Below are 15,388 nucleotides of genomic sequence, written 5' to 3'. Positions count from 1 at the left end.
ATTCTTCATGGAATAAGGCAGCTCCTTATTCCCAGGTGACACTCTGCTGTGCAATAAATCTGGGTTATTCCATAGGGAAGGGAGAGCCACAGGAAGATGTACACTGTGAGAAAGTGTGCAGGAGAGCATCATTACAGGAAAGAAGGCTTCAGAAGTCCTACCCAATAAGTGTTTCAGCACTAAATCAAAAATATACAGGGCAGAGCTCTTCACTTAGAGCTCATTCCAGTACTCTTCTAATTTTTCTCTGTTCTAAAGTCCTTCTGCAAAGATAATGGTCAGAGAGAAGGTGAAAATAGAAAGGACTTGTGGAAAAGTGAGAATTCTGAAGGCCTGTCCTGGAAACAGTAATCTTGTTTTTGCTATTGTGGAAATTGGATATTTTTCCCCTTTGGGCACGAGATTCTGGAGTAAGTTCTATATCCTGCAGACAGAATTTTCACTGCAGATCTAGTGGAGTCCCTCATTTCTCAGGAATGGAAAAAGTTCACTGAAGGTTCTCTGATATGGAGGATAGTGCATGTGGCTATCTCTAGCAAGAAAGCAAATGCTACCACTTTCTTTACCGACAGGTTGACACAAGAGGGACGAATTTTCCTGATTTTCCTTCTGATGTATCTCTTGTGGATTTTTCCACAGAGAGGCATTATCGCAGAAATAGATCCTGGCTGAAATCCCAAAATCTCAGCTATGAAGAACTGCCTGCAGTCATAATGCAATTACTGAGACTGAGGTTCTTTGCTTCAAATAAGAGCTCGAATTTTGCATAAGACTATTTTATAAAAATCCTTTTTGGAATCAAAATAAGAACTGAACAGATATGAAGTGATTGGTTGAGTAGTCCTGACTTAGGCTCTGTTGCATAGAAGAATTAAAGCATAAATTTGAGTAGGCTCTTCGACTTTTTTTAAGTTAGATCAAGTGGAAATCCTTAAGGATGAATATTTCAGGAAAACAGATCAGCTTACAGTCATAAACAGGTACAACACACTGAGGGCTAGTAATTGATTATTTTCTTTACTTTCCAGCGTCAAAATTCAAGATTTCCTCTGAACATTAGCCATGAAAATGTCCTGCCATTTTACAGCCATCCCAAATACCTACATATTGATCATGTTTCTTTAAAGTATGATAACAGCACAGGGAAAGACAGTGTTTATGGACATTGCACATAGCCTTATGAGAATTTGTTGTCCTGCATCTTTAATTCAAACAGGGAATATTAAAGATGGCCTTTTTTTCTTTTTTTCAGGAAGTATGACCTTAGGTAGACACCTACAGGTTTAGCATAATGACAAGATCTGAAGAAAATAATATGAATATAACATCAGTGACCATAATAGAAAAAGTTAATGAACCTATCAAACTTACCATTAATTTTAGACACAGAGAATAAAGCATGACATTGGAGTGAACCACAGACTGTATTATATCACCACAAATTATACGGTCCTCATCATTTCTGAATCAAAAAAAAAATGCTATTTAGTTTCCAAAAACTTTCAGACAGTCACAATATATCTTATTTCCAAGTATACAATTTCTGTTGTTTTGCTGAACACTATTCTCAGTGCTTAATATCAGTGAAACTGCAGTGAATTATTTCTGAATATGTCAGAAATACATTTTCTTCACATTAAAAAAAAAATTCAAACTATTTCTGCTCCATTTGTTGAAAACAATTTTTAAAAATATCAGAAAATATTCTATGTTTCTATTCAAGCAATGTATAAACCACTCGTAGTGAATGCTATGAAGAGGAAATGATACCTGCATTTATAGAAAATGTAAAGTCTGCCAACCAATATTTTGTGTACATCTCAAATTATTTATCCCACTGCAATCTTTTCTGACAACAAGGTAATTGCTTCAATAATATAAAAACTAGAAAATAGCTTTTGCCACACAAATCTTAGTAGGACATAAAATAGAAAGCAGGATGTAACTGTTGAACAGAAAATCATATTATGAGCAATATATTTCTTCATAATGCAATTATTTCAGTATTGAATTTGAAATATCATTTTTCTTATTCCTTAACATATTTTTTTTATTCTTTATTACCTAAAATGTTAAAAAATTATTTTATACTTATTAGTAATACTCATTGTTGGCAAACACCACATCATATCACATCAGAATTACTTTTCTTTTGAGATGTGAATTAAAAAAGAGATCAAAAAAGGTTAACAAACATTAAAGGTCTGACATCAAAAAGAATGAAAAATTTGTATAAGCCACATCAAAAATATTTGTAGGGCAACAGTGCCAGAACAACATCTGCAGAGAAAGGAGGCTAGCTAATGAATCAACACTGATATTAGGTATCTTACATATTAGATGGTTTGATCACTGAGAAAAAGATATCATTTTATCTCAGGCTGTTCTGGAAGGCAGCGCCTTTTCTGTAATCCTGTTAAACAAGTCCCCAAAACTCATTTTTCAGAAAGCTCTTTGATGTGTCTCCCTGTGACATAAAACCAAGACCTCTGCCTGCCCTTCAGGAACAGATCAACACATTAGAAATGTAATGAGGAACATTAGGCCAAGGAAGAAATCAAAGGTTCTGTGACTAGAGGGGAATGTGAATTCACATTTTTGCTGAGCAGGTGAACTATACCAGAAAGGTGGAGAAATGCCCTATTGTGTGCTGCACAGTATGTGTAGAAGCCTTGCCTCCACAGCTTGTCTTCAAGAAAGTTTTCAGTCATATTTAGGAAATAGAGCCAAAGACTCACAAGATTTCCTTGACTCATGTCCCAGTTTCACACGAGACAATTTCTGGATACTCATCACTCCCAGCATGCTGTCACAGGTGACACACCTGAGTAGTTGGGTGCTCAATAGCCTGCCATGGCAAATATCTGGGGACATTTACTCAACTTCCCAACCACTGAAAAAGTTGGTCCTCTATAAGGCATTCACTGATGTGAAAATACACAGGGAAACATGCGTGCGACAACACTGTTGGGTAAGTGTGGTATGTAAAGCATCCTACAGCTTTCAGTGAGCATCCTGGCCATGCCCCAGCGCCACCAAAGGACACCCAGCCAGGCTGGAGGACAGGAACCTCTGTTCCACATAATCCAGAGGTCAGGACTGCAGAGTATCTTATGAATAGCATGGAGATGGAAATACAGACAGAGGGCAATGGTAACAAACACAGGTAATCAGAGGGACCAACCTCAGGTCCTGGTGCCTTTATAAAAATGTGTATCCCAGGTCTACAAGAGTAAATGCTTCACAGCAAAGAGAAGGTGGCACATCCCAAACACTGGTGACTGTGACTTCGAGGATATAATAACATAGTCCTAAAAAAATCTTTCACACAGCATTTCACTACAGCACTGGGTATCGCTTCCTACTCAGTATTGCCCCAGGGCAAGACTGACTGAACACCTCAGCAAGGTATTGCTCATCCTGAGCTGACAGAATGGCACTAAGAAGCCACAAATAGAATGAATGCTCCATTTACTGCTGCAGTTAGAGCTATGAAAGGGGTGTGTGGAGGCAGGGGACACATATACAAATATTAAAGCTTTTTTTAAAAAATCACAAAGAAGAGATGCTTTCACAGTTTGCTGCACCCGTCATCAGTGATGAGATATTGATGTAGCATGACACAAATAAAGAAATACAACAATAATAATCTCTTCATCTTGTTCAGTTTTTCATGTTCCCCTTAAGTGTCATACCTTCTTGTGAGTACTAAGGTAGAATAAAGGAAGTAAATGACAGTTTCAGACAGAGTGTTTTTGATAAATACAAGCTGTTACAGTGGAGGTTTATTGTTTCAATTTTTCTTAATACAGAACCCACTGCTGCTCCCATCGATGTCAAAGCTACGAGTTTGTCTGTATCAGAGATTCTTGTTGCGTGGAAACATATTAAAGAAAGTCTAGGAAGACCACAGGGATTCGAGGTATGAACACAGAATATCATAATGAGAAGTCTTGTTGCTTTTGTGAGAGTTGCATTCTGTTAACATGTGCAGTAGTGGAACTTCAATAGGAATTATGCTCATTTTAGCGAACGTTCCGCTAGCGGTGGAACAACAGTCACAGCTGTAGCACTGGAACATTTTTTATTTATTTGTGCTTGAAAACTCTTCAACACCAGTTCTTATAACATCTCTTTGTTCACTTCAAACAGAGCTGAAAGAACTGCGAGTGACCCAGCATGCATCATTCACAGGCTGGGGAAAATTAGGTATTGACTGTTTCCAGCTCTAAGCGACCAGTTCAAACTTGTTATTTACTGAACACAATCAGCACAGAGAAAGGAGAGAGCCTCTGCATCCGTGTGCTCTCATCCCACAGAGGCTGAGGGACATCTGCTGGGCAGACAGTAACAACAGGATGTCAGGAGGGAAGCAGCAGCTGCACAGTCCATAAATAAAACTCTGCTTAGAGACAGCCCTTCCTGACTTGAGAGAGTGAACCAGCCTTGGCAAGGGACCTCCTTGCACTTTTGGATACAGTTTACAATCCAAACCTCCAGGAAAATATCACATCTAGGAGTACACCTGTCTATTCTTTTGGGCCACCATCACAACCCACCCTGACCTTGTGCATCAGGCTGTGCCAATCCTCATTAAAGAGTCCAGTGAAACCAAATTAACTGATTTTGGGATGCAGGTTATTTAAACCTTTAGACAGTGCTGACTCATTTTTTATTTTCTACAGTAACAGTGAAAAGAGGGTAAACATGTAGGTCTGAGGTGGACATCAATCATGTGGGTGTCAAAAGATATCTTGTGATTACAAGCACAGGGTGTCTCCTTGGTAGCATGTCTGGGCAACCCCAGGGGCTGGTGACCATCATTAATAACCTCAGGAAGGAAATGTAGGTGTCTGGGAAGCACTAGAGCAAACACCTTCTGCAGCTCAGCCTCAGGCTGGCCACAGAATCAGAATCAGCAGGACAGTGCATTTACCTCATAGCTCAGATACAGGCCATTAATATTTTTTTTACCTGCTTCTGTAGCCTGTTGATATATTGGATAGCAACATCTCTATTAATATCTAGCACAGTCCAAATGGGCTGTGACTTTGGCATGTCCCCTCAGGTCTACCGTTTGTTCAGGTCTTTTTCCCATCTACGTCTGCATGCTGAACTCTGCTAACCCTCTGCCAGTTTTATTTCATTGTTCTTTTCTCCTGCTTCTTCCCTACGTTAAATATGTTTCTATTCCTTTGCACATAGCTTGCTTCATGCAGCAAAAGTAATAATTGACCATTTTATCTTTAAACCTGCTATTTATAAAGAGAACAAAACTGTATCTCATAAAGATGATATTCATCTTGCAAATACTATTCCTCTTCATGTTGAAGTGTTCCACTTGTTACAAACCTGACTTCAATTTTGAGACCAGTCTTTTATCATTTGAAATAACCTACTTGCTGCACTCTGACTTTTTTTCTTTTCAGAAAGGTGGCTGGTTTGTTATTTTTTCTCAGATATCTTAACATCTTTTAAATTATATGCACTATTTTCACTCTTATCCGCACTCCATCAATCAAAATTATTTTCAAAATGTTCTATTAAATTTGCATTACATATTTTAAAATTTAGAAAAATATATTTTCTTTCTAAAATTGAAATTTATTTCCCTAGAAACTTATTCTTTCATAATATGAATGGATTTTTCATTTACCTGCTTGTTACATAACACTTCCCTTAGCTTTACAGGTGTGTCCTAGCAATAGATGGCTGTTACAGGTAGGATAGCGGGCATGCTTTGTGTCAGGGGTGGTCTTTGCACTTGGAAAATGCTCTGACCTTTGGAGTTGGGCATACTTGCCACCTCTGTGTCCCTCATGGATTTCTCAAGTACAAATCCAAAAATGCCCACTGATACAAGTTACTAACAGTGAACCTTATTAATAATATTATTAATAATCTGTACACTGATTTTGGGATTGTAGCATGAAGACTACAGTGTAAATATTTCAAGCCAAGGACCTGCAATTGACATAACAAACAAACAAAAAAAAAAGATATATAAAAAATTCACTGCTCCCTTGTACCTCCTCCCATGAAGGAATTAGAGGAGCCTTCTAAACAGTAATACCTTTTAAGATACTGCTTTTGTCTGGGGAGATAAGGGTGTTTTTTCCCTCCCCACCCTACTCACTCCCACCCTGCCCTTTCCATCGTTGTTCATTTAGCCAGAGTTTCTCTGCCCAATTTCTGACAGACAAATCTTTCATGGAGTAGTTTGCTCTTCTCCATCTTCACAGGAATAATTACAATCTGAGCAGCACTTATTCTGTAAACATAAAAGTAAATGTTGCTGTTCTGCACAATTCAGCAGGAAAGAATAACTTCTAAGGATGGTATCACTAGATCTTTTCAATTCCATTTTTGGGAAGGATTTTATCAAAAAAAGAGGTAATGATTTATAGGATCAGTACAGTGAGTCGGTGCATTATAATATTCACTTAAGTACACTAAGTCCACACTATCAGCCCAGTTTTCCTAACATACTGACAGTTTGCCTTTAAAGCATCCCCACAGTGCAAAAAGAAAAGGAGTCTGTGTAGGATGACATTGGAGCTAAAATCTACCCCTCCCCCCACAAAAGAAATAAAAACCTGAAGTACAGAACAACTTTATGTTTTCCATATTATTTACTTTCTTAAGATTCTCTTTCACTTGTTGGGAAGACTCTTAATTTCAAAACTGATTCTGAAATTTCGTCATTTGTACAGTGCAGTGCAAAACAAAGCCTGTAGTACTCCTTTAAGCCACAAACAGCAAATAGATAATGCACAGAAATCCAGCAATTTTGGTTAAAGGATTAATTATTTATCTTTTTTCATTTTTTAAATTATTTCGTAATGTAGAATTATTGTGGGCCAGAGGTAAAGTGTTGCCTTCAGTTCAATCTGAATGCAAAACTATCTGATGAGCCACTCTGTTTGCATGTCTCAATTCGTATTCTGGCTGCAGTCATCATAGCAGTGACAACCTCCTACACAGTCTTTACACCTCTGACCTTTTGGCAACAGCATTATAAAAGGGACAGCCATTTCATTAATACTTGAATGTTTGGGCTTTAATCAACAAAAGTGACAGAATATTTACTAAATGTGGAAAGGTTCACAGTGACCCACTTTCACTGTGGCCCTGCTTGCCCTTTGTCCTGAGGAGTAATGAAAGGCAAAGACACTTGTCCAATTTCACGTTGTCATCCTTGAAAGGCAGAGTTAAGTGTTATGCCACATGAGTTTTATGCCAGGTTTGCTGCCCTCATTTGCATTTTCCAAAGCACATATTATTCCTGCCTCCAGTACAGGTTTGTCAGCTGTCCACCCAACCCTACTAAATATGTGCCAGCTACAGTCTGATAAAGTAGAAGTAGCTCAAAAACTTTGTCAGAATTGTGGAAAAACAGTGTATTGTTCATATTTATTGTTTGGAATCTATAAGCTGGAGGTTATAAAATCTATTTGAGCCCAAGGCAATATTTTCTTTGTCATTCACTACTGATAAGGAAGGAAAACAGAAAAAAATACTGACTGGAAGATGAGATATTTTGGGTTTCTTTTTTCAGAAAGGTTAATACTTAAGTATAAATGAAAAGCTCATGTCTTTTTATCTGGAATTCCCCTAAGGGATAAGAGTTTGACTAATACAACCAAAAAACACCAATTTGAAGCAAATAATCCAAAAATAACAAAAAAAAGTAAAAGATGAAAAAAAAAATCTTGAGTGAAAATGAAAAATCATTTTCAGAGAGGACTAATTCACATAATAACTTGGTTTATAATATTATTTAATTAATAAAGCCATATTATGGTTTTTCAAAGAGAATTATTCAATATTTTGCTGTTTCTTATCTGCACTTTATCTATTTTTATAATGGAACAGATAATTATATCTACATAGTACTGCATTTATTTTTTCTTTTTATTCAGTGAAGTACTCCTTGAGGTAATTTAGAAAGAGCATATGGATATTTTAACCACAGTGTGGAAAAGCAAGACAGAAATTCTACTTAATTTAGGCCCTTATTTGATATGCTTTATTTGTAGCTTTAATTTTCTGTGATCAACAGAAAGAACATCCAGCCAATAACTAACTTTTCTGCATTTAGTGAAGATGACCTGCAATTAGGTCAGATTAAGTTATGACAAACACTGTATTACCTAGAAACCAGCTTCTGGAAAAGAGTAGTACCATTTAAGGTACTTTTTAACTTTAAACTTCAAGGAAGTAGTCTGCAACTACCAGATGTAAAAGAATTTTAAACAGATTTTTTTTTTTTAAACCATGATTTTCTTTTAACTACTGCTTAACCTGTGATCAGAGCAAAGCAATTTGCTCCTCTCCAACTCAAAGGGATGGGTCTCTGGAAATCAGGTATCAAAGTTTACTATTATTTGGCTAAAAAACAACAGAAAGTCCAGAAAAAAATGTAAAACCTCACAAACAAAAATGCATTAAACAGACAAAATGCTTTCTTCCTCTCTTTTTCTTTCAGTTTTCAAATATGGGCTACGTTTTTGTGATTTATGCTTCATGCTATTATAAAAATTCAATGTTATCATTAATGAAAATCTGTTCTGTGTTATAGATCCCTTCTGAGGAGTTTAAACTAAAAGTTACAGAAAATAAGATTTTAAAAAGATCCAGCAAATTAAGAGAAGTGTAAATAAACAAACTCTCTATTTTAAGAAAGATGTCCCTCACTTTTAAACATCAGAAGTATCTTCATTTCAGTTCATATCAATGTAAATCCCCCCACCATCTACTTCAGGGAACAATCATTGGAATTTATTTGTTTTATATCCACTTTTTCTTTTATTTCCTTTGGTCATCAACAAATGGAGGCATGTGTTACCACAAAAAAAAAAAAAAAAAAAAAAAAAAAAAAAAAAAAAAAAAAAAAAAATCAAAGTTAATTCATGAACATTTCATTAACATGAGACATGGTGTGTCCTATGAATAAACACAGCTACTTGTAATTTTCTTGCTGATCTTCTAGAAGAAGGAGAAAAAATTCAGTTGTATTTCCACCACCGCTACTGTTTAGCTCTGTAAGCCTAGTCAACTCACTTTTCCCTTGGGGCCCTTTCCTTGTTGGACCCTCAGCAGACTGCCCTATCTGGATGGGAGGGTCTCCAGGACACGTTCCTTCTCCCTGCCTGTCCATACAGTGCTCAATATTGTGCAGTTCTCACCATCATACCATCAAATTTGTAAAGAAGCATCACAAGTTAAATGAAAGGAGTCTGACTGCCCTAGAGATAATAAGCATTGGAGATTCAATAGTAGGATGTGAATAAATGGTTATTTATTCCTTTTTCTTTTCAAGAAAAGAAAACTGACTGTAAATAGGTGTTACTTCAGATATCAGTAGCTTTGGTCAAGTATTCATCCAGCAAATTATCTCAGTAAATCACACTTATTTCAGAACAAGTGGTGACTGCACCTAGATTTGTGAACTGAGCTGTAATTCATCTAAGAATTAAAGCAACAGCATTTGAAAATTAGATAATGCAGGCACACACACAGAAGACAAATACTTAAATTTTACAGTTGAAAGAGTGGATTGTGAGCTGACACAAAATAATACAACCTCAATCAAAGTTAACAGAGGCACTTTACTCAAGTGAAGATAGGACCTCAAATGTATTTTTTTGCCACCAGGTTGTTTCAGATTTTTTTTATCTCAGTCTTTGTGCAATTATAAAAGGTCAGCATTGTGCTCATTGGTCTTATTTTCCTGTGAACCTCGTGGGGATTTTTTGGTTTGCCATTTCCTGGGAGACATTCTCAAGAGTTCTCTTATCTGTGACCTTTTTTGTCCGAGGAAAAGTTATCCCAATACAATGTAAATAACTTATTAAGAAATAGCCAGCTTCACATAAAAGGTCAAAATGTGGAAGAAATGCAAGTAGGTCTCAGCATGAAAACAGTAAGGCGAGTATAGGTCTTTGAATAGCATGTTAGTGACATCTCCTGATATGCAAAATGGGGTCCCATGTGAATTGCCTTACTTATGTAGCTCACCTAGATACATTTTCTCCAGTTATACCCCAAAAATACTTGGCCCCTGAGGACAGAGACTGGCCAAATTCTGAGCTCAGCTTTATGAGAAGCTCTTTGAGATCATGATAAATTTAACAATACCAAAGAATAAGAATTAAGAACCACCAAAGATGATTTAAGGGTCCATTTTATGTCTGAAAGGAAGGGCATAAACATACTACCAAAACTTAATTTACCAGAAATTTATTTATAACCAAGAACTAAAACTGAATCCATTTTGTTCTTTTTCTTCTGTTAAGATCTTTCAGATGGTCGAAACATTTCCGTCATTGTTCTGTCATTGCCTATTCATTGGACTGATAAGAAATCTCCTGGGTTTGAATTGCACCAGAGAATACTGCTCACGAAACATCTTAACTGATGCAGTCAGTTTTTCAGGGTGAACATAGATATTCTGGTGACCTACCAGAGGATGAGCTCTCCTTGGATAGTGTCCTTCAATGATGAGCTCTCCTTGCCAAAGTTCACCCTCTGCTCTTCTGTCTTACAGTAACCTCTCCTTGTGCCAATACACAGCTATTCCATGTGCTTCAGGTCACACCACGATATTCCAAGTCCTGCCATTTTGGAGAAGAGAGCACTGCATGGCTTGAGGTCAAGCTGCAAATCCCATATGCTTATAGAGGTCTGATGATCAGAAAAAGGCATAAATGGCAAAAATACCCTCCACAGGATAACAAGCACAAGCATCTGGAAGCATGAGCTGGCCAGGTGCCTGTATTAATCCTTCACTTGGTTGCTTGTTGGCAGGTTGGTTACTGGAAGGACATGCAGCAGGAAGAAGCAGCAGAAAAGGTCAAAACAGAGGGAAATGAGTCATCCATCCTCCTGACAGGCTTAGAAGGAAACACATTATATCACCTAAGAGTGAGGGCATACAATGCTGCAGGATATGGACCACCTAGCACTGCTGTGCATGCAGCAACCAAGAAATCCCGTAAGTAATCTCAGTACCATTATAAAAGAAAGAAATCAGGGAGCAACTCCCATCCCCTTGGGTTTTTATTTATTTAGAGCGTATAATAATCTGGAATCATGTATAGATTTGATTCATGACTTTGCTTTGATGTTTAGACAGGAATGCATGACTTTGCATTCATAACAAAGGGTAATTTCCTAGGAAAAAAGGCATTTTTCATAAAGGGCGAGAAAAGAGTTCAAGTTCATAAGCTTTGTGAAAATTATGAGCTGGGCAGAATAAATACACTATAATCTACAGAATTACACTACTGATGAAAAAAATCATAAGTGTTCCATCTAGAATTGGAAGCCTGGTAACCCCACCAATTTTAAATACAATGAAAGATTAAAATACTTTTCTTTTGTTTCTAAAGAAACTAGCTACAGAAATATATATACGTACATGTTGTTTTTTCTTCTCAGCTCCCAGCCAAGCACCAAGCAATATTATGTGGATACAGGATGGTTCACATGTGTCTCTCGGATGGGAGCCAGTCAGGCCTCTGGCTAATGAATCTGATGTAATGGGATACAAGGTTAGTGCTTCCCCTTCCTTGGTCATCTTTCTCTCCTCCAAGCAATTGCTCCTCTTCTTTGTTGGCTTTTTTCCCTTTCTTGTTCCTCTGTGCAAGTGAAGCATTCTATACAGACTGTCTCAAATCAGCTTTCACTGTGAGAAGTAATAAATAGAATAAAAATAAGAGGAATGTCCCAACATATTTTTGTATTGTGATTTTCAAGAACTGAACTCTATCTGACTCCCCTCTATCTAAGGGGGTCAGCCCATCATCTCTGAGTCAGCAGTGGCTATTAATATCAGATTGCAATGAAATTCCTAGTAACTCTTCAATTCAACTGTGTTTGCAATACGATTTAGAGAAATGCAGGATAGTAAGATATCTTTAATTTACATTAAAATTAATTTTTTGAAGCAGAAGCACAAGTACTTCAATTTGTTTTATGATCAGGTTAGTGATGTTCTGCAGCCATGATAGTAACATCTGGAATTTAAAGTTTTGAAATTTTAAAGATTAAAATCCAGATTAACACTTAAATAACAAGTCATAAAAAAACAGAATTCACTGCAATACTTTAAATCAAAGTAGAATTATTTCAGTGTTTTAAGAGAAGCATGGGGTCTGGGGTTTTTTGAAGCCCATATCAAATAATTTCTGTAGACTACAATCTTATATGTCCTCTGATACATCAGGAAATATCACTGAGAAAGTATAAAATGGTTTGAATAAATCAGAAACTGTTCTAACCTTTATCAGAATAGTTGATATTCTGAAATAGTTGAGTTGATTTCTTTGGTTTTTCACACCTCTCTGACCTTTTCAATTTTCTCTGGGAACAGAAATTCTTATTCAGAAATACCAAAAAGACAGCTATATGCTGACTTGCTTTCCCCCCACATGCCATAAATTTGTATTGAGTTTCACAGGAAATGCAGGGACAGACCTGAGCTGTTGTCAGTTGATTCAGCCAGCTAAGCTAAACACAGTAAATGCATTATAGAAGCCATTTTCCTTACACTTGAAGTTGAGTTCTTGAGCCAAAAAAGTGAATATCAACATGAACTTCGGGATAAGAATTTGAACCAAAGAGAACTCGAAATACATTTTGAAATTTTGGAGACAAAGTTGTGCAACACCTAACGATGGAGAGGCCAAGTCCTCTGTCTTTGCTCTAGTTCTATGTCTTTTCACATTCATGAATCTTTATAATATTTTGTTATTACTATTTTGAAGCCACTTCAGGAAGGGAAGAGTAAAAACAAGCAGATGTCTGTTCAAATTCAGCATCGAGAAATCCCTAATGAAAGTATGAAAAAGTTAACATTACAGTGACTGTGTTATCTACACAAAGTGTCTGGTACAGAGCTTGAATGACCACTGTGACCACTATTTCCTTTTCCCACCACAGGTGTTATTTCGACAAGAGGGCCAGAGCAATAGCCAAGTTATAGAAACACAGAAAACCTCTGCAGTGGTACTTCTTCCTGATGTTGGGGTCTATATCATTGAGGTCTGTGCAGTCAGTGAAGGAGGGGATGGGACTGCAAGTCCCCAGATCAGAGTTCCATCTTTTTCAGGTGAGGTTACACTTATATTTGAAAGCGTGGAGCTTATAGTAATGCCTATTAACTCTGTTATTCTCTACCAGAAGAACAATTCTTTAACTATTAAAGAAAATCATCGATCTGAGTCTTTAGTTCTATGCTGAAACAAAGGTATCTAGTGACACATGGGATGTTTAAGATCATCTGAGGCAACCATGTAAGGCTGATGAACAAAGATGATTTATAGCAAACCTCTCCCTTTTGAGGGTAACATCTAAAAACCCACCTGAGCTATAGATGTTTGTATGTGCACTAGTGTCTCAAATAGCAATATAGTCAGGTGGGATGCAATCCATAGAGACCGGCAGTGGAGCCTTGACAGCAATTCAGCTAATCTTCTGAATTTTAGTATTAAGATAAGGGCACCTAAGGACACCTACAATGTCCTAAGGCATCCCAAAAAGAGCTGGCAGATGAGATGTGAGACTTAGGGGATACACACATCATTCTGCACCCTCAGACAGAGGTGTACCATGTAACACAGCTAAAGTGGCATGTATTTAAGTAGCTGACCTCTGTGTACATGCCTGCTTGAGAATAAGCTGAATTTCTCTGTAAATTACAGTGACTCCTTTACATAATTATGACTTTATTCAACTATTTAATACTAATAGCAGAATTAAAGTATTATCATTAGGTAAATTATGATATCTAGCTGCTCTCCTCATTTACTGTGATATGTTGGAAGAATTTAAAGTATCAATATTACAAAGATAAGTATCAATATTACAAAGATAAGTAAGGATTAGTGGCAAGAACAACAAAGAAACAACATAACCTTTGCCTAAACACAACGAGGCATTTTAATTATAACCTTCTGATAACACTTTAAAGTTTTATTAAATATTGAGTTTTGGTCATTAAGAAACACTAACCAAAAGGAGTGAGCCTGAAACTTCAATCTAGAACTACAATTTCAGCTCTAGTCTGGTCACAAACTGCAATGCTATCATCAGAATGCAGAAGACACCAATCCCTCCTCCAAGGAATATTTCTTTCATATATCTTTCAAACCATAATTCTAACCCACAAAGTCCTCCATCTAATTAGACTATGCATGTAACATTTATTTTACTTAGGGCAATTGTTGTCCAAAGAAACTGGTTCCCTTCCTATCTTGTTGCCACTACCACCCCAGAGCACAGTTCCCCTTAGAACTTTAGCCTTTCAAGACACTGCTGTGATCAAAAATCAACACTGGACTAATGGACCAAAGACCACTTTTTCCTCTGGACAAACAGTGATCAAGGGCTAGATTTAATTTCTTGTTCTGGGACAAAGATTTGTGACTAAGGGCAGGTTCTGCAGCCCAATGTTTTTTTGAAGATTAAGACACAAAACCATATATCCTCTTGGAATTTCCCAATAATTTGCAGACTGAATATGAGGATCCAGAATGTGAGTTGCTGAAGGCATCATAAAATCTTGTCTGTGTAGGGAGCCCATTTTGTGACTGCAGTTCTCACACGGTAATCTATTGCCTAAAAATTAGTCTTACGCTGAGGGTAATAGAATATAAATTTGGGCAAAAGGTAATATCTAAATGTACTGAGAGCCATTTGCATCATTTGCTTCTTAATTACTTTGCTTTTCATTTCAGGAGGAAAAGTAACAAGTGCTCAGTCCACCTTACACGTATTGTCTCCTTCCTCATCCTCCGTAACACTGCTTTTGGCACTGATGGTACCTTCGACCTCATGGTGAAGGCTGCAGACTTTGTTGTTGTTGTTATTTGTTTGCTTTAACTTGATGACACCAAGGGATGGAGTTTTTTGTCCGTGGAGAAACTGAAAACCCAAGCTAATGCTTAAAGACCCATCGAAATGCCTGTGGTGCACTTAGAGGAGTGTCAGAGACACGGTCAATAATTCATCAGGTTTTTATCTCTTCTTTATTTGTAAAAGTCCTCTGGAGAGGAGACCCTTCTTGGCCCAAAAATATGCAGATTGTATGTAATAAACTTTTGTAAGCAAAGGTAATTACTGTCAAATGTATTTTCCTTTTTTAATATGTTCAAAATTGGTGAACCCAGTCATGTATAATCCGGTGTTTAAAGGGTGGTGTCTAATACAGTACACCTGTATGGTTTGGACAAAAAAAAAATCCATTTTTAAATATAGAACAAAGTTTGATAAAGCTTTGCTTTTGCATACTTTGTTTGCATCCCTGATAAATGGTTGTTCCTACTGACAAGGAAGAAAAACACAGTTATATACAAAGATCATCGCAAAAGTAAAGAATATGCTC

The 15,388-nt window shown here is 36.9% G+C and overlaps 1 protein-coding gene across 2 annotated transcripts in view; it reads left to right on the top strand.

Annotated features, from left to right (window-relative positions):
* The window catches only part of CNTN5 (contactin 5), a 307,173-nt gene extending 292,247 nt beyond the window's left edge, over positions 1-14,926 (top strand). For both annotated transcript variants that reach the window (XM_083854794.1, XM_083854793.1), the window contains 5 exons: positions 3,813-3,922; positions 10,810-10,996; positions 11,443-11,555; positions 12,946-13,114; positions 14,742-14,926. In XM_083854794.1, coding sequence (XP_083710920.1) covers positions 3,813-3,922; positions 10,810-10,996; positions 11,443-11,555; positions 12,946-13,114; positions 14,742-14,845 — 683 coding nt within the window. In that variant the 3' untranslated portion in view covers positions 14,846-14,926. The remainder of the gene's footprint in view (positions 1-3,812; positions 3,923-10,809; positions 10,997-11,442; positions 11,556-12,945; positions 13,115-14,741) is intronic.
* The last annotated feature ends 462 nt before the right edge of the window (positions 14,927-15,388 follow it).

This window comes from Zosterops lateralis (genome assembly GCF_965231275.1).
Source record: "Zosterops lateralis genome assembly, chromosome: 2".
NCBI classification, from domain to species: Eukaryota; Metazoa; Chordata; class Aves; order Passeriformes; family Zosteropidae; genus Zosterops; species Zosterops lateralis.
This window is presented reverse-complemented; position numbering and strand designations above follow the sequence as displayed.